We start from the raw sequence: 26,141 nt of genomic DNA, 5'->3' as shown, positions 1-26,141 counted from the left end.
CTGAAGAGGTTGATCACAACATTCATTGTGTGTGTGTAAAAGGTGGGGGGCGTCCGGTTCAAGAGATAAAGCTCAGTGTGTAGAAACGTCAGCCGTTCACCTGACGTTTGTATATTTTACGTACGCAGCGGTCAAAACTTTGAGTCCGCTTACGGGACAGAAGACAACTGGACTAACAAGACACTGTAAAGTGTAAAGTCTGTTCGGTACTCAGTTACCGCCATAACATCCATGGCGCTTTTTGGCACCCAAAGTTAGCAGTGTAACATCCATTGTTAATTTTTGGCATCTAAAGTTACCGATGTAACATCATGGTTCTTTTTGGCACTTAAGGTTACCGACGTAACATTTATGGTTCTTTTTGGTACCTAAAATTACAGACGTAACATTTGTAGTACTTTTTGACTCCTGAAGTTACGGACGTAACATGTATAGTACGTAACATCATGGTTCTTTTTAGCACCAAATGTTACCAACATCCATGGTCGTTTTCGGCACCTAAGGATAGCGACGTAACATTTATGGTTCTTTTTGGCATCTAAAGTTACGGACGCAACATCCATTTCACTTTTCAGAACTTAAGCTTTGCAACGTAAAGTCCATGTTTTTTTGGCATCTAAAGTTACGAAGGTAACATCCATGTACTTTTCGGCACCTAAGGTAACCGACGTACCATCCGTTGAACTTTTTGGCATCTGAAGTTACCAATGTATCCTCCGATTTTACGTTTTGGTACCTAAGGTTACCGGCATAAAATCAATGATACTTTCTGGCACCTAAGTTTATCGATGTAACATCCATGGTATTTTTCGGCACTTAAGTTTACCAACATAACATCCATGGTACTTTTCGGCACTTAGGGTTACTGACGTCATGTATGGTTATATTTTGCACCTAAAGTTACCAACATAAGTTCCGTGGTACTTTACGCCTCAAGTTACAAACGTAACGTCCATAGTACTTTTTGGCATCTTATATTACCGACGTAACATTGTGGTTATTTTTGGCACCTAAAGTTACCAATGTATCATCAATGGTACTTAATGCCTCCTAAAGTTACTGACATAACATCCATGGTACATTTCAGCGCTTAAGGTTCCCAACACACTACGGTCAGTTTTCTTTGGAGCGTTGCTAGATAAATGTCATGATAATAACGAGAAGACAATGAAGCAAAATCCTACCCAAATTATGGGAGAAGCTACTTCAAATATCGTTTCTTCGCTTCAATGTATGCTAATGCGCAAAAAATAGTTAGGTGTTCCGTCATTTTGAAATAAAGTTTAAAGTAACTATCGAGAAGTTTGCCATTCCCGTCCAATCTTTTGAGACTGGATTTTGAGGGCTGACAACTGGCAAAACAAGACTCTGCAACAAAAATTATGATCCATGGGCTCAAAAAGGCTGTGGACCGTTGCATTAGCCTACCTGTTTGTAGCCAAAGGGTGGAGGGTGACACCCACTCATTGTCCCACATTTAGGCCTTGTTTACACTGCAAGTCATTAAATTTTCATAATCAAACTACTTGTCCTCTTCCTTCTTAATCTTTTACGCGGTATAATTTGGCTAAGTAAATGTTCGGTTTGATTTCACAAAACCCTTGAAATTGCCACAATTGCGCCAGTACCGAGACCGACTGGAGTGGAAGCTATGTTTACTTCTGTAAACATTGCAGTGCGTGCGACGTCACAACGTCATGTCTGCATGCGGGTCAGACTGCATTCACATTAGAAATTGCTTTTTTTTTTTTTGTAATGTGAACGGCCACTAAAAAGATCCGGCCACAAAAAAATCTAAATTGGACATCCGACCTTGCAGTGTGAACTTAGCCATAGACAGGACAGTGGTTTTGTTGTGACCACATATAGCTGGGTTGCAATCACGTGACTGAGAGGCACATCCAGGCAATTCTGGGTTTCAGGCGATAGATGAGAGCCACATTTGACTACTGTTTATCTACCTGAACCCGTGCAGATTTAGGCTTATTTTGAAAGGTTTAGAGGCAAATATAAAAGCGATCATGAAAAAATATTTAAAATGGGATGGAGTGGATGTTTGCACTCTTAAGAATATATTTTTAAAATATTTAAACCATTTATCATCACCAACAGGTTACTGCTACTTCACTTCACTTGACACCTACGGTATTTATAGAAGAAAAGATTGTATGTCTTTACATCTGGAGGGGTCCACAAATTAAGCATTAATCGTTGAAAGACAAAGTTGGATTTATTCGTACATCGGTAAGTACCGTATTTGATTGACACAATGAGTGCCGTGCTGCTGTGATTGTGACGCTATTTAAAAAAGGATAAGTTTGTTTAAAGTTGTTTTCCTGCTACAAATATTAGTCTCGTTTACGATTCATGTCTGCAGTTGTTTTTATGATGTGAGGTTCATATTTTGTCCCATTATTTAGCTACTTTATTATTATTAATAATCTACTTTATTATTATTAAGGATATTTTCTTGATTCTAACAAATATTACCAAAAACGTTACAATGTGGTCATCCGTGTCGAATAAAGCACTTGGTTTTCCTGCACAACAACAACTAAGCTTTTAGTTTTTGTTATGAAAATCAACAACGAAAAAACGGTGGATTGGACCAACAATCACAATAATTATTACTAGGACTTAACATGGCGTTAGCCTACTTGCGCAACCAGGTCTTTGTAGTTATATTTAGGCATAGCAACCACAAAAGAACACAAACCAATGCCATCTATTGTCATTTCTTTACATTTAGTTCTGCTCCTAATATAACTCGATTGCATCACAGAAAGTTTCTCAAACAAATCAAAAGTTCTAACAAATATTTTACAAAGTGATCACTGCAGACACAAGCGGTCCGATTGTATTCCACAAGATGGTGAAAGTGATATTTTTAAGAGCCATTTCCTTCGACGCATTTTTGTTTTTTCTCTGACTTCATTACCTTTATGAACCACTTCTTTCAGGACTCTATGAAAGCTATTCCCTACCTCTGTATTTGAATGACTTAGAACACAGAAGAACAGAACAGCAATACGGCGTTTTCTGCTCAAACTATTCTACACTCACTCTCACTTGTCTTAATGCTACACTTAAGCTGTGGATTAATAAGAAAACCGGATGTGACGTCATATGAAACTCTCCAGTTCACCACTAAGGCTGTCTAAATCCAGTACAAAAACAAGACAGCCTGTTCCTGGTAACCAAAACAAACGCTCGATTGTTAGCATCATAGCCAGGCAGACGCTCAAATATCGCTTTAGCCGCAGAGACACTTTTAATTCAGCGAGAGTTCACTTTGGTATTTCAGGAACTGAACGGGCGTCATCCATCTTGCGTTACAGACTATTAATCATCCTGACTTCAGCCGTATTGGATTTTAGGCAGCGTGTGTTATTTATGTGCGTGCGTGTGTTATTTATGTGTGTGTGACCCAATTGCACGACATCTTGAATAAGCAACACTAGAAGGCGAGATGACAGCTCGCTTTTTTGGATTTGGGCTATCTATAGCAGCTTTTGACCGGCGACTACAATTACGCTTTGATTTTTTTTTTCTGCACGGCATTTAATGTCAAGTCAGCAAAGTCGACTTTGCTGGAATCAGAACCTCCTAAATGAAATCATTAAAATAGAATATAAATGCTAATTTGTCATATATAGTGTTTAGAGATTTTATTAGACAAACCAGTGTTTGTGTGTGGAGGGTGGGGGGTGGGGGGGCGTGTCTTATTTTTCAAGTTGATCTTGCAGCATTTAACACACACACACACCCACACACACACAGACAAACACAAACACACACACAGTCTAGTTACACTTCCCCTGCTATTAATGGAGATGCATCTGTCTCCATGTAGGCGGGCCTCTTCATGCCTCGCCGCCATTGGCCGCCTCCACCCACCGAGCGCCGCCATTGGCTATTGTACTGGTTATCACCTCGCTTCGCACGCCGCTCGCAACCGCCGCCTGCTCCGGTTGCCGGGCAACCCCGCTTGGGTCTGTGGTTACCCGCCCTCCTTCCCTTGCATCCTCCCCCAAAATGTGCGGTGTGGATAAATGTGGGTTCCAAGCGGAGAGATAAAGCCGAGGTGTTCTTTCTGTGCGATTCACGGGCCGGTCGATACTAACGATCCAACACACACACATTATCTGAGCAGTGAGGGGGGGGCGCAGGTGTTAAAGAATCCATCAATAACTGGGGAGAAACATTTATGTTTTTGTGAGCAGAGCAAAGTGCCTTTTCAATCCCATTAGGACATTTGTGTATGATCATTAATGAAGGGATAGTACAAAAGCCAACTATTATATACAAGTGATGTATTATATAAGAAGCAAATTGAAAAATTATAATTATTGGAATTATTTACATTTAACAAAATAACGAATGGGTTTGAACTAAACTTAATCAAAGAGTAGGCTCCATACAAAACATACACGACTAACATGCTAAAAAATGACCGGCTGATTAAAAACGGACCCCAAAAGATGTAATTTTTTTCTGATTGGCATGACTCCACTAAGTTTTCACGAGAACACGAAGGAGTCAATGCCGGCCGTCAATAAATCTGCAACGTGTCTCCACTAAGTCCATTCCAAGTAACTTTACGCCACCGGTCGATGCAAAGAAGTCCACCTCATCATCGGAAGACTGCGCCGTAACTGGCTGCAGCGCTGGTGTGGAATTTTGAAGGAGGACGAAGATACTGGGAGTTCAGTTCAAAATGTTTATGCGTGGAGGATCTTTGAGGATCTTAGCTTCATACGGAAAAGGAGGAGAAATATTTAGATTTAGTGACATAACAAAAATCGGGTACACAAATAGACATCAGATAAAATTTAACTTTGTCATCAAGTCCTTGCTACTTTTTGTATCAAAGTCCTGATCTTCTTCTCGTTATAAAATACTTTTTTATGACCTAAAAGGGGCGTCTATTGTGTCAGGAACCATTGTTTTTGGTTTTGGACTGGTTCAAGAACTACAGTGGTTTAAAAATAGCGATCAAATCCCTGTCGACATCAACAGATACGGCCTTAAAAACTTTTCAATACTTCTTTACTTTTGCTTCTTCTGCCTACTGGAGTTAGTTTTAGGGACTAACTCATGACTGCCACCAAGTGGTGGGGAGCTGTATTGTAAAAGAGCGTTTCATGGTTAACATTAAAATCTATGTTGTCTTCAACTGATTCCGTGGAGAAAAGCAGCACAATCCTTGTTTTTTGCTTAGGACAAGCGGTAGAAAATGGATGGATGGATGGGTGGACATAAGAGTGGGCCCCCGGTTATGAGGCACTGATAAAGAGGATCTCTGACGAGCATATAAATATTGCTTGTATTTTTAATTCAAGCTGTGTTTCCCATACATTCATTTATTTGTTGCGGCCTGCCATGACTAAATTTGGATGTGGCTTGCTTCTTAACATAGTTCATACGCACCTGGAGGTGCAATCAGTGTTGCCAACTTAGCGAGTATTCAGACCCCTCTGTGTGTGTAAGCATAAATGTATTGCTATTTCGGTGGGGAGCCCCCGGTTACAGAATTCCTATGCATTAAAAGTGAAAGACCGTCTTGCGTCATTACTGGTCTTTGTTCGAAGAAGACACAAGTTTGTAGACACTCTTTGTGTCGTTTGGTAACGCTTCACAATTTTGGCGAAATATGAAAACCATGGATTTCCAAAATGCGGCCAGGGGGGCTATTTGCTAATTGGGCTCATTTTATTTTATTAAATTAATTTGTTTATTATATTATAAATTAATGTATTAATTATAACAAAAATAACCAGCAAAATTGCGCAAAAACGGCACAATGTAATGTTGACACCAATCTCTAATAACAACACAAACATTGGATTTATATATTTATTTAGCCTTTTTTTATTTACATGCATTATGACCAATTATGCAAATTAGACGCACCCCCTCCTTATTTGTATAACTAGACCCACTCTGTAAGGACTTTATAATTAATTACAAAAGGGAATTTCTGTAGAAATTGTGTGATAATCCTAAAAAGCCGAACTGAAATGCTAACAGTTAGCACGGTAGCTAGATAGCGGCAAGTAACAAAAAATCTGTCTTGTACGTGTGTACAGTCGTCCCTCATTAATTGCAACCAATTGGTTCCAGCCCTGACCCTAGGAAACACATTTCTGTTAAGTAGGATTATTACTAATAAATGTTATACTTTCATTGCTAGAGCATAAACAAACATTAAAACCTTCTAAATATTTTTTTTCAAATGTAAATAATGCCTTCTAAACAGAGAATAGCACTTATATAGTCACCTTTACACTCGTTTCACCCGATATACAGTAGTAGCCTTGAGTGTGTTCTTCTGTAAATGACAGTACTCACCCGTACGATCCTCCAAGCATCATTGCTATGGTCGTAACCCGGCCACTACGAGGAATTACTTCCATCTCATCCTGGGTAATTCCTGGAAGTTAGAAGTGGGCTTCCATGTGCTAAAACCACTGGCGTAAGTTGTTCCGCCAAAAGTTGGTCAACTTCACACAGTTACGACCAGTAGCCGTGTTGTTAGCATTGTATGTTTTGTGCTGTCATTCCACATGGCTCACGCCAAAGACTCACCAATGTCAGGTGGAGCTGTGTTATTGAAGTTCAAGAGGAAATGAAGAAAAGAGTTCATCGCCACTTAGCATCGCTCGGACAGCTGCTCGTTCGCATTGAGTGAGGCGCCGAGTCCTAGTGAGTCTCGTTCTTTGACGTAGCTCACGTTAAAGGTTTAGCAATGTGAAAATGTGTTACTGATAAGGCAGGAGTTGAAGATGAAGTGCACCAAAAGTTGGTCAACTAAATTGTAGCTGTGAAGATCGCGCTAAGATTAGCCAACTGTTCTTGCTAGCATTGTCACCCTGACCTTGGAAACGGAAGTCCCGCTTGGTGAATATCTTTAAAGATCGCCACAATAGAAATTAAGACAAATACTGCACTGCAATACCGTAAATGTAGCTGCTGCGTTTTTCTTTATTTCTTACATTGAACAAGGAAAGCCCAGTCAAGTATCAAATTCCTTGTGTATTAAACATACAAGGCCAATAAAACTGATTGGGATTCTGATATTAGACTTAGACTTCCTTTTTATTGTCATTAAAATTTGAACTTTACAGTACAGATAAGAACGAAATTTTGTTGCATTAGCTCATTGTAGTGCAGGATAAAAAAATCAATAAGCTGCAGATATAAATAAATAGATTACTGTACAGATAAATATATTTCACTTTTGCATATGCATCCATCATTTTTTTTACTGATTTTCTGAGCCCTGGTCAGCAGGCGGCTTTTTGCGATCTCTCTAAGACTTAAGACAATTAACTTAGACTTCCTTTATTGTCATTCAAATTTGAACTTTACAGTACAGAAAAGAACGAAATTTCGTTGCATTAGCTCGTTGTAGTGCAGGCTAAAAGAGCAATAAGGTGCAGAGTGTTTGCATTTACAAAAAAAGGTGCAGATATAAATAGATTACTGTATAGATAAATATATTCCACTTTTGCATATGCATCCACGTTTACGGATGTATGTTATATTGTCTTTACAGTCCAGCGAGGTAATCATTTTTTTTACTGATTTTCTGAGCCCTGGTCAGGCGGCGGCTTTTTGCGATCTCCCTAAGGCTTAATTTAAGCCAAAAACATGTAGAATATGCTTTAAACAAACGCGATGTAACTGTCCCAGCAAAGTGAGCTAACAAAGGTAGCATTAAACGTTAACGTGCTAACATGTTAGCATGTGTCCAGTACCAAAATATGAATCTGAGGTGTATACCTCCTTAAAAAGCTAACATGCTAAAGATAGCATGCTAACAGTAAGCATGCGTCAAGTACCATAATATCATACTGAGCACCTGTAAAGTTAGCGCCACGTACCTAAATATATGACTTTAAGGTGTGTGTATACCTGCAAAAATAGCTACACTTTGAACGCAGTCTGTGGAACACTTCTTTATTGAGTGTTACGAAAAAGTGGGAAAATCGGGATCTATTTCGAACATAAAAAGTATATAACCTGAATGTCCCGAATAAGTGGAATGTTGTAATAATGAAATGATTGAAAAATGTAGGAGTCGTGGGAAAAAAAGAGTGGAAACAGTGGGAATTCCGTGAAAAACTGGAAATTATAGGACTTTGAAAAGGGATATTTATAATGCCCAGGATTAATGGAATGTGTCGTTGTTGGAATGTTTGAATTGGTTGGGAAATGTGAAAGTTAGAAAAATGTGTCATATAGGTTGATTGGCAACACTAAATTGGCCCTAGTGTGTGAATGTGAGTGTGAATGTTGTCTGTTTGGGTGGTATAGCTCGGTTGGTAGAGTGGCCGTGCCAGCAACTTGAGGGTTCCAGGTTCGATCCCCACTTCCGCCATCCTAGTCACTGCTGTTGTGTCCTTGGGCAAGACACTTTACCCACCTGCTCCCAGTGCCACCCACACTGGTTTAAATGCAACTTAGATATTGGGTTTCACTATGTAAAAGTGCTTTGAGTCACTAGAGAAAAGCGCTATATAAATATAATTCACTTCACTTCACTTCTATCTGTGTTGGCCCTGCGATGAGGTGGCGACTTGTCCACACTGTAAAAAAAAAAAAAGTTGAGAAAACGCAAATTTTCAAGGCAACATGATGCAACAAGATTTTTGCGTTTTCTCAACTTTTGACTACTATTGTTGACTTAACTAAGATTTACAAGTTGAGATAAGAGTTATGTCAACTCGGATCTTTCCATCTTTCAATCTTTCAAATCTTTTTTGGAAATTATATCTTGTTGTAGTTAATTTTGTGGTGAGTTTGGTCTGTTTTACAAAAGAATAAATCCACAAATCATATGGAATATTAACTTGTGATCATATGTGATATTAACTTGTGATCATATGTCATATTAGCTTGTGATCATATGTCATATTAACTTGTGATCATATGTCATATTAACTTGTGATCATATGTGATATTAACTTGAGATCATATGTGATATTAACTTGTGATCATATGTGATATTAACTTGAGATCATATGTGATATTAACTTGTGATCATATGTGATATTAACTTGTGCTGCTTTAAATGGAATTTGGATATTGACTTTTACAAAAGAATGCATCCACAAATCATATGGAATATTAACTTGTGATCATATGTGATATTAACTTGTGATCATATGTGATATTAACTTGTGATCAATGTCATATTAACTTGTGATCATATGTGATATTAACTTGAGATCATATGTGATATTAACTTGAGATCATATGTGATATTAACTTGTGCTGCTTTAAATGGAATTTAGATATTGACTTTTACAAAAGAATAAATCCACAAATCATATGGAATATTAACTTGTGATCATATGTGATATTAACTTGTGCTGCTTTAAATGGAATTTGGATATTGACTTTTACAAAAGAATGCATCCACAAATCATATGGAATATTAACTTGTGATCATATGTGATATTAACTTGTGATCATATGTGATATTAACTTGTGCTGCTTTAAATGGAATTTAGATATTGACTTTTACAAAAGAATAAATCCACAAATCATATGGAATATTAACTTGTGATCATATGTGATATTAACTTGTGATCATATGTGATATTAACTTGTGCTGCTTTAAATGGAATTTGGATATTGACTTTTACAAAAGAATGCATCCACAAATCATATGGAATGTTAACTTGTGATCATATGTGATATTAACTTGTGATCATATGTGATATTAACTTGTGATCAATGTCATATTAACTTGTGATCATATGTGATATTAACTTGAGATCATATGTGATATTAACTTGTGCTGCTTTAAATGGAATTTAGATATTGACTTTTACAAAAGAATAAATCCACAAATCATATGGAATATTAACTTGTGATCATATGTGATATTAACTTGTGATCATATGTGATATTAACTTGTGATCATATGTGATATTACTGACAAGAAGATCCGAGTTGACATAACTCTTATCTCAACTTGTAAATCTTAGTTAAGTCAACAATAGTAGTCAAAAGTTGAGAAAACGCAAAAATCTTGTTGCATCATGTTGCCTTGAAAATTTGCGTTTTCTCAACTTTTTTTTTTTACAGTGCAGGGTGTACGCCGCCTTCCACCCGAATGCAGCTAAAATAGGCTCGAGCACACCCGGTAGAAAATGGATGGATGGATTTCCAGTGGGAAAAAATGTTCAAGCAACAGCACTAAAAGGATGTGACTCTTGCTATGATATGCTGTGATGTGCTAGCCACACTTCACAGAGCTGGATTTCTTCCCCTGGCATCCTGACTCCTCGACAGCCTCTCCCGGCTTTCCCTTTATTTGCGGCGCCTAATCCGTTAATCAAGCGCGCTCCATCTGTGCTAACGGGATCGCTAACGAGATTAGCGCATCGACTGGCAAGCTGAGACGAGGCGCCCAGAAATCAAAAGTGGAGGTTGAGTGAGTGGACTGAGAGTTGTTGTTGTTGTTTTGCGGTCGTGGGAGGACACCGCCGATTACATCACGGTGACTTCCATGTTTTGGGTGAATGCGGCAGAGTGAAGGCGCTTTACAAGTCATTAACATGCAAACGACGTTGCGCCGCAGTGTTAGCTTGCCGGGAACGACGCGGCGTTCCTAACACCTTCTTGCGCGCTCTAGCAAGCCGGGCCTGCTTCTGATGCTGCTGTGCGTTGCCACGGTGACGGTGATGTTCTTTTAAGTGTTTTAACAAGCGTCCCAATCTGTGTCAACATAAGAATACAGAACACACATGTAACGACTAAGTCTGTCTAACGACTTCATTTTTCTGCTGTGTTGTTATAAAGCGATCACAGTAAAGTGTGTGTAACTCAGGACATTGAGCTTAATTAGAACACAACCGCACACACACACACACACACACACACACACCGTGCAGAGGTCTGTTCCACCAAACGTAGTCGTCGGAGGCCACCGTGTTCCCGCTGGTCTTATTTGGAAAATAAACGCCGGTAACTGGCACAGTCAGAGGACGCCTGGTGACCAGAGGAACAATGAAGCCTTTCATTGGCGTCCAAGTGTGTGTGTGTGACAGTGTAATAAGCGCCTTGGGGAGCCTCATGCTGCGCTTTTGATGGCTGCATGGCAGGACAGTGATGTTTCTATCCATCATTCATTCATTAGGAGCCAGGAATCATCACAACATGGCGGAAGGTTAGGATGTACAGTACGTGTATTGGCCTGATACCATATCAGCAGGTATTGTACGTACTGTAACTATTTTTCAGTGTGGATTGTTCGAAAAGTTTGGATCAAGTGGGCTCTGTACCGAGGATGTCGTTGTGGCTTGTGCAGCCCTTTGAGACACTTGTGATTTAGGGCTATATAAATAAACATTGATTGATTGATTGATTGAAGTGAAATTAGTCAAACAGAGAACAAAGGTAAGCATGATAAACACTAATCTATTTTATTACCAAATGCCTGGGATGGATTTATGCTGTTTTTAAAGGGACCTATTATGCCAAACCAACTTTTTTAAATCCCAAAAATGTGAAATCAAACCATGGAGGCATGGCGGAGATTAGGGCTGCACGACTTTGAAAAACTGAAGAAATAATAAATGATGATAAGGTAATGTACCGTATTTTCCGGACCATAGGGCGCACCGGATTATAAGGCGCGCTGCCGAAGAATTGTCTAATTTTGATCTTTTTTCATATATTAAGCGCACCGGATTATAGGGCGCATTAAAGGAGTCATATTACCGTATTTTTCGGATTATAAATTGCTCCGGAGTATAAATCGCACCGCCCGAAAATGCATAATAAAGAAGGAAAAAACATATATAAGTCGCACTGGAGTATAAGTCGCATTTTTTGGGGACATTTATTTGATAAAATCCAACACCAAGAATAGACATTTGAAAGGCAATTTAAAATAAATAAAGAATAGTGAACAACAGGCTGAATAAGTGTACGTTATATGACGCATAAATAACCAACTGAGAACGTGCCTGGTATGTTAACGTAACATATTATGGTAAGAGTCATTCAAATAACTATAACATATAGAACATGCTATACGTTTACCAAACAATCTGTCACTCCTAATCGCTAAATCCCATGAAATCTTCTAAACAACTCTGCCAACTCCAAAGGTAGACAATGCGCCGCTTCCTCTTCTATCGGTACGTCGCTTACGTCAGAGTCATCGTCAGTTGCAGTTCCAATTATTCCAGCCTTTCTGAATCCGGACAGGATGGTTTTGGTTGTCACTGAAGCCCATGCTTTGTTGGTCCGTCCAATGACATCCAGAAAAGTTGCATGGCGCATTCTCCCGGTTGCCGTGAAGCTGTGCTCTCCATCCATCATCCACTGCTCCCACAGGTTGTGCAGGACTGCCTTGAAGCCCTTCTCAGTTTTTATAAGTTACCGCCAATGTTGAAATGATCAATTTTCATAGGTACGGAAGTAGTAGCAGGTAGCATCTTTTTTTTCACAATGCACTTCTGCCATGACCCGCCCCCGCCAAATTGCTGATATACGTCTAGTCTCTTACGTGAATGAAATAAATAATATTATTTGATATTTTACGGTAATGTGTTAATAATTTCACACATAAATCGCTCCAGAGTATAATTCGCACTATGAAAAAAACTGCGATTTGTAATCCGAAAAATATGTTTTTTTTTTGTTTTTTTTTACTAAATGTAAAACACTTCCTTGTGGTCTACATAACATGTAATGGTGGTTCTTTGGTCAAAATTTTGTACAGATTATGTTTTACAGATCATCTTCAAGCCGCTTTCTGACAGTCGCTTTCGGATGTGCCGTTTTGTGGGCGGTCTTATTTACGTGGCTCACCTTCGGCAGCGTCTTCTCCCCGTCATCTTTGTTGTAGCGGTGTAGCGTGCAAGGACGGGAGTGGAAGAAGTGTCAAAAGATGGAGCTAACTGTTTTAATGACATTCAGACTTTACTTAAATCAACAACGTAGCAGCATCTCCTCAACCGGAAACAACAACACGGGAAATGTGTCCCGTGAAAAACCGTCCAGCCGGAACTCTAATAACTAAAGTTCCTTGGATGAATAATGTAAACTCACTATACCGGTATGTTTTAGCGCTTTCATGGCGAGTTTACTGACAGATATAAGTAAGAACTTTACACTACTTTATATTAGAAATGGCAACAGCGGAGGATGAATGTCCCATAACAAGAAGATAGAGAAAAAGAAGAATCTTATCGACTCGTGGACACGCACAATTTTTCAGGACTTATGCAGATCGCAAATACAGATCAGCAGGTACCAGAAGGTAAAAAAAGTTGCTTTTGCATAATATTGCGAAACAAAACACCAGATAATGTCTTACGTTATACATACACACCATAATAATACTTGTATGTTTAATGCGCTGACAATCCTTCAAGTGGTGCGGCTTTATAGCTTACCAAAGTCGTACTGAAACATTTTGATAGATTTTTGAGCACTGTGTGTAATGTTCTATATTTTCAATGGAACATTTTAAAATGTTGGTGTTGTTTACTTGAGACATATTGCCATCATAGTGCTGTCTCTTATCTCTTATGTTTGACTGCCATCTACTGGCCACACTTATCATTAAACCATGTACCAAATAAAATAGCTTCGAGGTGAGTAAGCTCAACCAAACGTATTCCTTACATTAGGCGCACCGGGTTATAAGGCACACTGTCGAGTTTTGAGGAAAAAAAAGGTTTTTAAGTGCGCCTTATAGTCCGGAAAATACGGTAATCATAATATATACCGGTAATGTTAATGCAAGTAACAATTTAAAAGGATATAGTTAACTTTTATTCTTCATTACCATAGGATTGTTGACCATTGTACTGTAATTGAAAAGTAAATAACTTTTTCATTCTAAATAGATACACAAACAAAAATTAAATGGACTCATTTTTGTAACTTTAATAAATATTGAACATCTTAAAACGCATTTTTCCCCAGTTGGAAAAATTAGGTCGGACGTTGTCTTTTTTGTTTATTGTCATTACTTGATCACGGCGGCATTTTTACTCGTTCTTCCATGTTGATGGGCTCATATCACCCTTCTCATTTGAAGATGGACATTCCCACAATGGGACATTTGGCTCTATAATCTAATTTTTTCCTCCTAATTTGTGTTACCTTGCTCTCTGTACTGTGTGTGTGTTGGTGGCGGCGGCCCGCTCTCGTCTCGGCCGAGACAAAGATTTTGAATGACTGAAAAGAGGGGTCACTCTGTTCAGTTAATTCCACTGTTGCATAGATGTGCTAAGAGCGATGCACAAAGTAAGACATATTTCTTCCTCTTTGAAGCGAAAGACGAACAAACGCCAGGCTCAGCAATTCTGATGGGGGAACATGGCTGTCACTCAAACGCCGGTGAGGGCGGATGAAAAAACAAACGAAAACCTCAGCCTCTTGCGGTTATTTACCGCATTAATAAAAACCTCTATGTTGATTACATTTTGATTGATCATGCAGCCCTAGCGGAGATATTTATAAATCAAACTTGCCTTCCTTTATATTTCCTCCAAACAAGCCCCAATTTTTGACATTTTTCCCATTGGTGACATCAGCGGACATCTCCATACATGGTAAAGTTTTACCCAAAGAGCTTTAGGCGAGTCCGCCATTGTAGTCAAAAAGTAATTTATTTTTCTATAACCTCTTGTTGTGGCTCATACATGCACATACATCCACCATTGTTGACATTTCTAATACAAAGTAGCGTATAGTTCAAATTAGTATCTGTCAGTACACTCCATATGAGAAGAAGACACTGTCAAAGTGGAGGCACGTAACTAAGACAGCCCACAAAACGGCGCATCCTGAAGAAACAGGCAGAAAGCGGTTTGAAAACAGTCCTGTAAAACTTAATCTATGCAAAATTGTGTCCAAAGAACCACCATTACATGTTATGTTGTCCACAAGGAAGTGTATTACAAGTAGGAAAAAAAAATTATAATACGACCCCGTATGTTAAAGTTGAATGATATGGACACGTTTGTTACTGGATTCATTCTATTATGCTTCTGCCTTTGAGACTTTGTCCGTGTGAGTAATATGTAACTAGGGATGGGCAACACAGCGTAAAACCTGTATCGTGATAAATATTGCAATCTCTTATGATAACGATGTATATCACAAAATATTATTTGGCATATAAATGATAATAGAAACATTAGTTTTGGGTGATACTGCAAACTAAGGTATAAAATAACCAAGTAGTTACAGGAGCAGTATTGGTCATACCAATGTTCATACTCAGGATCATTAAATGATGAAATGTTTGATCACAGCAGTAATCCAACACAAATACAGAATGGCGTTGTACCAATATAAATTAAATATTAAAATGATTTCCTTATTCCTTTGTGTTCTTTCCGGAAGCTGTTAGACTCCGGAACTCTGATGATGCTCTGTAGCAATAGATGCCAACCGTCACCCAGGAACACTTTACTTGCACATAAATGATGAATAAAATGTAGAAATGAACATTTAAACATATTGAACACCTTTCTTGGCATATAAATTAATTAGGGTTATGTGATTATAAACAATATACGATATAAATGATACACATTTGGCCGACGATAGCGCTATTAATACTGTCGTCATATCATGATAATGCATGTTGATGACACATTCTAGCTGTGTCCCGCAAATTTGACAAGGGAACAAAATGTCCTTAACGCAATGTAGCGTCCTTGCTAGCGGCTAATGTCCTTGCTCGGTGCAGCGTCTAAATCACTAGTCCTCTCAATTCATGGTGGCAAATAAACTGCTTTTAAGCGGTAGAAAATGGATGGATGGATGAACTGACGATCATTTTCACTTGAGGACTAAGCTAGAGCGCTTGAATGTAAACAAGGGTGGGCGGATGAATACAGATATTAACAGTAACGATACCAAGTTATCAGTATGTTGTCGATACTGCAGCGATTAAATTTATGTTTTTATGATAACAAAATCGTTTTTTTGTCGTTTTAGTTATTGTTGAACTCAGGAAATAAGAACCAATAGTAGTGTTTGCTTTTGTTTACTTATTTTGCACTACTAACTTTATTATACATAACAAAAAGAAACAAGGAAATAATATCAGAATAATACTGATTAATATTGTTACCCCGCTATCCTTTGTTTTGTTGGAAAATGGAATCATCAAAATTTGAAGTATGACCTTTGGTATGACCCATACTGCCCCTGTGCCAGGCCTGGCCCTAACCAATCTGGCGCCCTAGGCAAGATTTTAGGTGGCGTCCCCCCACATGAAGTGTATATACTCACAAGAAACCGAATAGCTTTGTCTTTGACCTTTTTTTTTTACTTAAAGCAAATTAACATATTATATGAGAATGTTATGTTATGATTATCTTTAACCGAATCACAGCAGTGCTCAAATTAAAAAACAGCATTCCCTCTCATGTGATATTGCTTAATTAACATTAATGATGTGCACTTAACAACTAGGCTTACAACTATACCTAATATATAAAGGGGTGGAAAAGTGACTATTACCTGCAGGGCAAACATTAGCTAACCAGAAGGCAATAACAATGTAAACAAAAAACACCTGCTTAAAAGATCTAATACAAATGTCCCTGAGGAATGTAAGGTGGGAGTACTGTAATTACCTAACGTTACATTATTATTTTCCATAACAATTTAGCCCCCTCCACAATATTAACCCGACGTTAAAACAGAACTAGCTATTTATTGATTAGCAATTGCCGAATCATGTGACATTAGCTTAATGCTAAAAAGCCAGGTTACTATCACATTCTGTAACAGACAAATAATTTCATGTAGGCTAACGTTACCTACCTGCTACCTCTGTCTTTTTCTCGTTTCTCCTCTTCTTTTCTCTTTTTTCTTCCCTGGGCACCTGACAGTTTTGGCCGTTATGACATCTTGTGTTGATTTTTTGATGTGGTAAGAGTCATGATACGGGAAGGGAGGGGGCGCACCGTGCGGGGGGATGGGGGGGGTTATGTTGTAACAAATAATATTTCTATTAAATAGGCTTTACTTTGCTTTTTAATTAACGTGGGATTATTTTTTGTATTTAGAAATAATAGCACCAACTTTTTTTATTTTTTTATTTTCTCCAACATTTGTGGCACTGGCGTGGCGCCCCCTGATGGACGGCGCCCTTAGCATTTGCCTATACGGCCTATGCCACGGGCCGGCCCTGCCCTGTGCAAACAATACTTTGTATTTGATGGATACCTAAAATTGTAATATCGCCCAAAACTGATGTAAAGTATCCAAACAACAGAAGAAATACTGCCTATTACATTTGACTAGAAGTGTAGATGTAACCGCGTTATAGTAAAAAGTAATCACCTATGAGGAGTAAATTATCAAGTAAATTAAAGTTAAAAGTTAAATTTAAAGTACCACTGATAGTCACACACAAACTAGGTGTGGGGAAATTACCCTCTACATTTGACCCATCCCCTTGTTCCACACCCTCGGAGGTGAGGGGAGCAGTGAGCAGCAGCGGTGGCTGGGCTCGGGAATCATTTTGGTGATTTAACCCCCAATTCCAACCCTTGATGCTGAGTGCCAAGCAGGGAGGTAATGGGTCCCATTTTTATAGTCTTTGGTATGACTCGGCCGGGGTTTGAACCCACGACCTACCTACACTCCAACCACAAGGCCACTGAGCAGGTGGCAGCAGCAGAATAATAACAGTTTTGAGAAATGATGCAATGTTACTACATACAACAGCAGCCAAATTAGAAACCTATTACTTACTGTTCTATTACCGTTCATATACCAATGAATACATTGTGAAATTGATATGCTACTGCAAGAGGCTGCAATATATATTGTGATATAGATTTTAGGCCATATCGCCCATCCCTAGTGTCAACAAGCAAGGCAGAGGGCATAGGTTTGATTCCCTGCCAGGGTTGCGTCAGAAAGGGTATTTGTGAGAAACAAACTCACAACCATTAAAAGAACTGACTCGGTGTGGCGACCCCTTGACAGGGAGAAGTTTAAAAAAGGCGAGCAGTGAGCCAATTAAAAAGAGCTGCGGGCCCCGAATCGCCCCAAGGCCACCTGGGAACAAAGAGGTATGATGATGACGTATTGTGTCTGTCTCTGTGATGCATTCAGGTTCTGAAGATTAGTCTCATCGGCCACAGGAAGCGGATCTTAGCCTCGTTGGGCGACCGGCTACTCGAGGACACGCCCCAGAAACCTCCGCGGGCCATCTCCCTACGGGTGAGTTCGTCTAACTCCCAGTGGAAGCCGAAGTGGAGGCTCGCCAGATGACAAAAAACACACTCTTTCTGCCCCCCGCCCAGGAGCCCGGCGGGAACCACACGCCCCCCCAGCTCAGCCCGGCGGTGTGCCCGGCAGCGTACACGGCGGGCATCCCCGGCGGATCGCTGGACGTGCAGCACCTCATCATGCAGGCGGATGCGCGGCGCCGACAACGCAGCAACGACAACTACTTTGACGACGTGCCGCGGTCCAAACTGGAGCGGCAAATGGCCCAAGTCAGCATGGTAAGCGACATGGATCCAGCACTTTATGGCGACATACAGGTAGACAATACTATACGTCAGGAGTGTCACACTCATTTTAGCTCAGGGGCCACATGGAGGGAAATCTATTCAACTTCTTGGAGACAACTTCAGATTGTTTTCTTTGTTTGAAAATAGAACAAGCACAATCTGAAAACATACAAATCATAATGTTGTTGTTTTTTTTACACTTTCTTGTTGCTGTTCATAGTAGTCTTATCTTCATTTGTCGTGATTTATAAGTTCTGAATACATGATGTGATAATGTTCATCAGTCAAAAATAGGTGTGAGTCTGGCAGAGTTTTAAAATGCTCTCATTGGTTTACAATTTTAATCTATCAGAAGATGTAATAAATAGTAATATCAAAATCAGTTTACAGGATGATAATAATGTAATTTACTCATTTTCCTCAACTGATGTACTAACATCATGTGGTTTATTCTGTACGTGTGTAGCATCATCTACAAGAAAACTTGTGAATTTGGACTCATTTCATGAATCACACATGAAGTAAGAAGGGGATACATGTTATTTCAGCATATGCCCAGATAATGTGTCCCCAGTCCGCCCCCTCTGAAGTCATGCGCACTCCTGCAAACACATTTCTATTGTGACATCCAGTGGACACATTTAGAAGAGAAGTTTCTTTCATTCAAAAATGTCAGCTAATTTTTATACTTACCAAAATCAACTCTCGTTTGCTGGCTTGATCCGGCCCACAGGCCGTATGTTGGACACCCCTGCTATACGTAAATATTGTCTTTAACCGTCTTCTTCTGTCTGACGCCTGATTGGCTCCGGTTTCTGATTGGCAGGCAGGCGAGTGGTGCGAGCCAATAACGTTGCGGCCACCAAACGAGGCCACCTCATCCACGCCGGTGCAGTACTGGCAGCACCACCCCGAAAAACTCATCTTTCAGTCGTGCGACTACGAAGCCTACGTGAGTTATTCTCCCCTTCCAAATATGGTCATGCGGTGTGTCTACCTCCTCCCGCTTGTGTCCATCCATGGTGGACAAAGTGGGACTTGACTTTATTGAGGACACGCAGCCCGTCGAGTCAAAGTGGATTAAATGTGAACATTAATCTCTTAATCTGCAGCGTTACATCTGTGTTTGTATCTCCAATGTGACAAACCATCTGCTCAGGATTAGAAATTTTAAGATTAGTCCAGCATCCTCCTCACTAACGCAACTGGCTTTTTTTGGTTTTCTCTATTTTTTTGGGACAGTATTTGGGCTCCATGCTGGTGAAGGAGCTGAGAGGCACCGAGTCTACGCATGACGCTTGTGCCAAGATGAGGGTAGGTACAGATCGGCATGCCAGAATATTCCATCATGTATTTGATGTTATTTGACCCCAAAGGGAATAAGCGGTAGAAAATGGATGGATGGATGGATGATTTTATACACTTTTTGTTGTAAATTTGATTAACATCTTTATTTCATGTACACTATTCATAAAGCAGGTCTAGTATAGTCTGTTTGTATGAATACTTTTTTTTTTCTTCAGTAAATCATATACACAATAATAGGTTTTCCAATAATGAGGAATATTATTGATCCAGGTAATTATTATTATTATTTTTTTACAATAGTATACATCAAATCAATTAAAATCAAAACTCTATTTATATAGCATTTTTCATACACAGGCAAGTGGTAAACAAAAAGTGCTGTACAAAAAGAAGAAAATGCATACACACAGCATTATTGACAATAACAAAACATGGCATGGCACTGAGGATTTGAGGAAAAACACCACCTTTGAGGCGTCCACACTGGAGAATAAGTAAAATTAACGCCATCTAGAAAAATAGGACAGAACATATGATAAAATATATGTAAAAATAAAATATAAATGATACATTAATAAGTTGATAAAAATGTAACATTGAGAGAATAATGGTTAATGCCATCTAAAATAATAGTACAGAACATATGATAAAATATGTGTAAAAATAAAACATAAATAATACATTAATAAGTTAATAAAAATGTAACATTGAGAGAATAATGGTCGTAATATTCATAACTAAGATAGTAACACAATAAATACTCAAAAAAAACATACGCGTTTAGTATGCTCAGTAAAAAGCCTGATTAAAAAGGTGTCTGCAGTCCTGAGGCTCACTGGCAGGCAGTTCCACAGGTGGGGGCCATAGTGGCTAAATGCCACCTCACCGTGGGTCTCTGTTCTGGTATTTGGTAAATATAATATGTCAGAGCCAGAGGACTTCATGATCTGCGTGGGTTGATACAGTAAAAGCAGGTCAGATAGACAAGAAGGCACAAAGCCATTAAGACATTTGAAAAGTAATTATAGAACTTGAAACTTGACCCTGAAGCGGACATTTTATTGTTGAAAAAACCCCATTAACGTTCGGTCTTTTTTAAACTATAAATATGATAATACACATATCAAACTACTCCAAATGTGTAACTTCATTTCATTTTCGTAAAGGTTCCTAAGGATTCAGTTAAGGAACAGGACTGAAGGTAACAGGAGTGATTTTTTAGCATGGAATTAGCAAATACATGAAATATTGCCACATGGTAGTTACACTAATAACATGTTTGGCACATTACAATGATTCAAGAAAAAAAAAATTGAAACAAGCAAATAATGTAAACAAAATATTTAGGTTACAGGACTGTGCTGAGATTGTTTACGCACAGTCTTAATTGAAATATCAACAAATATACATGAAAATAAATGAGTAAACTCACTTTAGTTCTTCCTACGGTATGGCCTGCAGGGGATGTGAACGATGCAACTTCCTGTGGACCGTGTGACTTGAGAAATAGTCCATATTTTTCCGAGGGGGTAACGTGTTAGGGGAACTGGTCCGAGTGGAATCACAGGGACACCAGTAAAGTGAGAATTCTAAATATATATATTTTTAAGAATGGTAAAGTCTAATGGAAACAGGAAACCATTTTTCTAGGATTAAATGTGAGGTTGTCTAAATCTTTTACATTGTATTTATCAAATATACAATCAGACGTGCAGGACAATTTGCTCTATAAAAATAAAAATAAATCACAGTTAATATGATCGCATTTATACATTTTATTTCCTGTAGAAGACAAAAATGTCAACAATTTAGTGAAATGTCCAGTATAGTGAGTGGTACCCCGGGACAGAAGTTTAACTGGTTCCGTGACACAGCTTGTACCTCGAAAAACTTTTTGTAAAATGGCGTTGCCAATTGAAATGAATTAAAATCTATTAAATTGGTGCTTGCCCCCCAAAACTGCACGTTTAACATGTAAAAACAATACGATAATATAATGTAGTACAATAGTTTTATGAAGTAATGTGATAATAATGTACAGTATTGGCCTTGGAGAGTCTGCGTCACCTCGGCTGCTTCTCAGTCAAACACACCAACATCAGCTTCTCCATATTTTCATGGATAAATGTCCGTCGATCAGATATCAATTTAACATCCTTGGCTGGCGTTATTGACTCACTCTGCTTCAGTATGGTGCAGACTACCAGTGCTACGCTCCTTCATCCAGTTAGCTAGCTACATATTCTGATGTGTTTTGATGATTTATTTCTTTAATTCAATGAATATCATCCACTTCTTCTTCTCAGCACCGTCTCTTACACTCGCTTTCTTTCTTTCCATGCTTGGAAAAACAAAGTTATGTCCATCTCTAGCTATAAGCTAATGCCAGCGAGTAAAACCGGATGTTTTGGGGTTCACTGTGACATTTAGTACGGCAACTAGTGGCGGTGAAGCTCGTAACCTGAATATTTGCTAGCAACCTCTAAAGCATAACAATTAGCCGGGAGACGACTCATAACCCAAAAAACAAGTAAGATGGGGCACTCGTATCGCCAGCTACCACTGTACTTCTATTCTTAGTCAGTAGAAGTCGTCTTTTGGAGAAATATTCTTATTGACTATGCCGAAAGATTGGAAATTATTAGTCCAATTTCTAAAATAATATTTATAGTATAGTGTTTAAAAAATATATTTTAGGGAAATGTTGTTACTAAGCAATCTGCACAAATAATTGAAATTATAAATTGTTTTAGTCATATTGCTGCTGACATTTTTGAAAAATGACAACTGGGAGTCGACATACGGCTTCCATTGTTGATTATTTGTCATGTTTCCTTGTTATGTTTGACACCAGGCCTTTTGAGGAATGCCCTTCATAAAAACTGTGAACATTTACTACAGCATTATCAATTGTTTGTCAAATTTCTCTGAATAAAATGTATTTTTTTGCAAGATCAAATATGTTCAGCACTTTGGGTCAGTTATTGCTGATGTAAGGGGCTTTCCAAATAAAGTTTTGATTGATTGATGAAATGTATTCAAATGCATTGTTTCCCCCTCCCCCTCAGGGGACAAAGGCATATTTTTTTGGTCCTTTCGGTATATTTTTGCTGTATTTTGGCTATATTTTTTTGTGGTTTAATCTATAATCCGTGAAAGTTTTTTTTCATGTTAGAAAAAAAAATTAAAATCCAATTCTTTCATAGGTGTACGATACACAGGCAGTTATTGGACAATAAAGCATTGCCAAACAGGACATACAAGTTCTACATTTTTTAAACATTTTGGATAGATATCTTTTTTTTTTTGCTTGAATCAACTATCTTTGAAAGCCACAGTTTTGATTGAGTATTTTCCAAACATGAGTTATTTCACAAATTTTAAACCTGACATTATCTGAGCAAATGGGTAAAAATGTAAAACAATAATGTTTGCTGTATCTGTTTAGAACTTGTATTGAAACATTTGAGTATAAAAGTAAATACAAATTTAAAAAGAAGCCAAAATATTTTTATGCCTTTCAGAAACTTAAGGACTTGTATGTCCTATTTGACTTTGAAGACAATTAAAATGAAATGTCCCCAGAGTGTTAAAGAGCTAAATCGGCAGAGCGTCACACTTGACGTTGTCATTAAAGGCAATGAGGTGTCAAGCCCCGCCTCCTCTGAGCTGCACGGACACACAGACACTTTCCAAAAACGCGGCAGGTAATGTTGCAGTAAGTCACGTGACCTCTGCATGATAATAATGATGTTGCCTTAACGGCTTGTTGGGTGTCCAGACTTCCTTTTTCCTCCTCGTGACCCCTGACCTCTAAAATGATTTGTGTTTACGATCTCTTTATCTAACTGGGCAAAAAAAAAAGTGGATTTCCAAAATTAAAACCACTTTATTTTTCTCTTTCTTTTCTGATTTTTTTCGGCCCTCCAAGAAGTCGACGGAACAGATGAAGAAAGTGCCGACCATAATCCTGTCCGTGTCCTACAAGGGAGTCAAGTTCATCGACGCCACTAATAAGGTGACAATTCCTGTCGCATGCGGCGCCACAAATAGCACGGCAAAGGTCACGGGCGGCCATGTTTGCCCGTGTTGCTTGCTGCATCATTTTTGAATCATGAGGGGAGTGAGGCATCTTCTTTGGATTCTTCTTCTTTCTTTGTCATATATTCATTTTGTTAATAATATTTATCCAATATAGTAGTACTATATTATGTCTAAATTAATCATATGCATTCATGCATTTACAACATTGCAATAATATTAATTTTGTTTAATATAATTATAATTTTGTGTACAGGCCTGGCCCTAACCAATCTGGCGCCCTAGGCAAGATTTTAGGTGGCGCCCCCCCACATCGGCAGTGAAGTGTATACTCATAAGAAACTGAATAGCTTTGTCTTTGACCTTTTTTTTTACTTAAAGAAAGCAAATTAACATATTATATGAGAATGTTATGTTATGATTATCTTTAACCGAATCACAGCAGTGCTCAAATTAAAAAACAGCATTCCCTCTCATGTGATATTGCTTAATTAACATTAATGATGTGCACTTTAACAACTAGGCTTACAACTATACCTAATATATAAAGGGGTGGAAAAGTGACTATTACCTGCAGGGCAAACATTAGCTAACCAGAAGGCAATAACAATGTAAACAAAAAACACCTGCTTAAAAGATCTAATACAAATGTCCCTGAGGAATGTAAGGTGGGAGTACTGTAATTACCTAACGTTACATTATTATTTTCCATAACAATTTAGCCCCCTCCACAATATTAACCCGACGTTAAAACAGAACAAGCTATTTATTGATTAGCAATTGCCGAATCATGTAACATTAGCTTAATGCTAAAAAGCCAGGTTACTATCACATTCTGTAACAGACAAATAATTTCATGTAGGCTAACGTTACATACCTGCTACCTCTGTCTTTTTCTCATTTCTCCTCCTCTTCTTTTGTCTTCCCTGGGCACCGGACAGTTTTGGCCGTTTTGACATCTTGTGTTGATTTTTTGATGTGGTGACGTCCAAAAAAAGTCATGATACGGGAAGGGAGGGGGCGCACCGTGCGGGGGGAGGGCGGCGTAATGTTGTAACAAATAATATTTCTATTAAATAGGCTTTACTTTGCATTTTAATTAACGTGGGATTATTTTTTGTATTTAGAAATAATAGTACCAACTTTATTTTATTTTTATTTTTTTTCCTCCAACATTTGTGGCACTGGCGGGGCGCCCCCTAATGGACGGCGCCCTTAGCATTTGCCTATACGGCCTATGCCGCGGGCCGGCCCTGTTTGTGTAACCTGTATTATGATTTTATATAATGTGTAAATTAAGATGGATTCGTTATTGATCCTTTGCAGCAGCCATATTTACAGTCTAGTACAAACAAGAATGAAGTTAGAAAGAAATAATATATTCATAGAAAATACAAATAAACAGCCTCCTATCTATTATTAATATTATGGTACTAGTACAGTTTATTTGGAACACACATACATACAGTAGCACGTTTACACTTGCACAATTCAACATGCCGAAAAAGAGTAGGAAGAAGCAGAAGTTGTTTTAATCTTACCCTTTCTCCAAGGTACGGCAAATACTGATAGTTTGTTCACTCTCTGTGAAATCATTTTCAATAGTAAAAGAAAAAAATACAAATGTGTACTGTAAAGTTAATGATGTTTGTTGATTACACTGAGTTCAGAAATAAGGGAGTAAATGTAACAACATTTCATTGTAAGTATAGAATATGGAATATGTAATGCCGTAATTGAATAATGATGCCAGGTAGGCGTACAGCAAGTAATATAATTAATAACAATTAGGGCTGACAAATTTAACACGTAAACGCATGCGATTAATCACAAAAATGACCCCATTTATTTTGCATCAACGCAGATTACTCAGCAATTTATTTTGAGCGCACATGCTCCGCTACCTCACCTGTGGGTGGTTACCTGAAAGGCAGCGTGGTTTGTTATTCGGTCAGTGATCAGGTCAAGGCATCCGTTGGGTGAGGGAGGAGACTAAAATGATAGAAAACTTAATATAAAACTGCAGGTTTTGAGCAAATAAATGACGTGCATTCAAGTAAAACATTTTTAAAAATGTGTGTGTATTACATCCTGACATTAAAATTGCATTTGTGTCAAAATATTGGGGTCATTTTTAAAGTTTTTTAAAGTATGCAAGCAAGTAATTTACTGTGATAGAAAATTAATCGTTTGACAGTACTAATAAAAATATAAACAAATAATTATGAGGTTTTTAATATTTGTTTTTAATTATGAACTAATTGTATA

General features: G+C 38.3%; 1 protein-coding gene across 5 annotated transcripts in view; it reads left to right on the top strand.

Annotated features, from left to right (window-relative positions):
• anks1b (ankyrin repeat and sterile alpha motif domain containing 1B) overlaps positions 1–26,141 on the top strand; it is a 227,437-nt gene that overhangs the window by 188,039 nt on the left and 13,257 nt on the right. For all 5 annotated transcript variants that reach the window (XM_062064802.1, XM_062064805.1, XM_062064803.1 and 2 more), the window contains 5 exons: positions 18,121–18,228; positions 18,312–18,515; positions 19,351–19,476; positions 19,767–19,838; positions 23,764–23,850. In XM_062064802.1, coding sequence (XP_061920786.1) covers positions 18,121–18,228; positions 18,312–18,515; positions 19,351–19,476; positions 19,767–19,838; positions 23,764–23,850 — 597 coding nt within the window. The remainder of the gene's footprint in view (positions 1–18,120; positions 18,229–18,311; positions 18,516–19,350; positions 19,477–19,766; positions 19,839–23,763; positions 23,851–26,141) is intronic.

Source organism: Entelurus aequoreus, linkage group LG12 (genome assembly GCF_033978785.1).
Source record: "Entelurus aequoreus isolate RoL-2023_Sb linkage group LG12, RoL_Eaeq_v1.1, whole genome shotgun sequence".
Lineage (NCBI taxonomy): Eukaryota > Metazoa > Chordata > Actinopteri > Syngnathiformes > Syngnathidae > Entelurus > Entelurus aequoreus.
The sequence above is the reverse complement of the archived record's forward strand: the minus strand, read 5'-3'. Positions and strand labels throughout refer to the sequence as shown.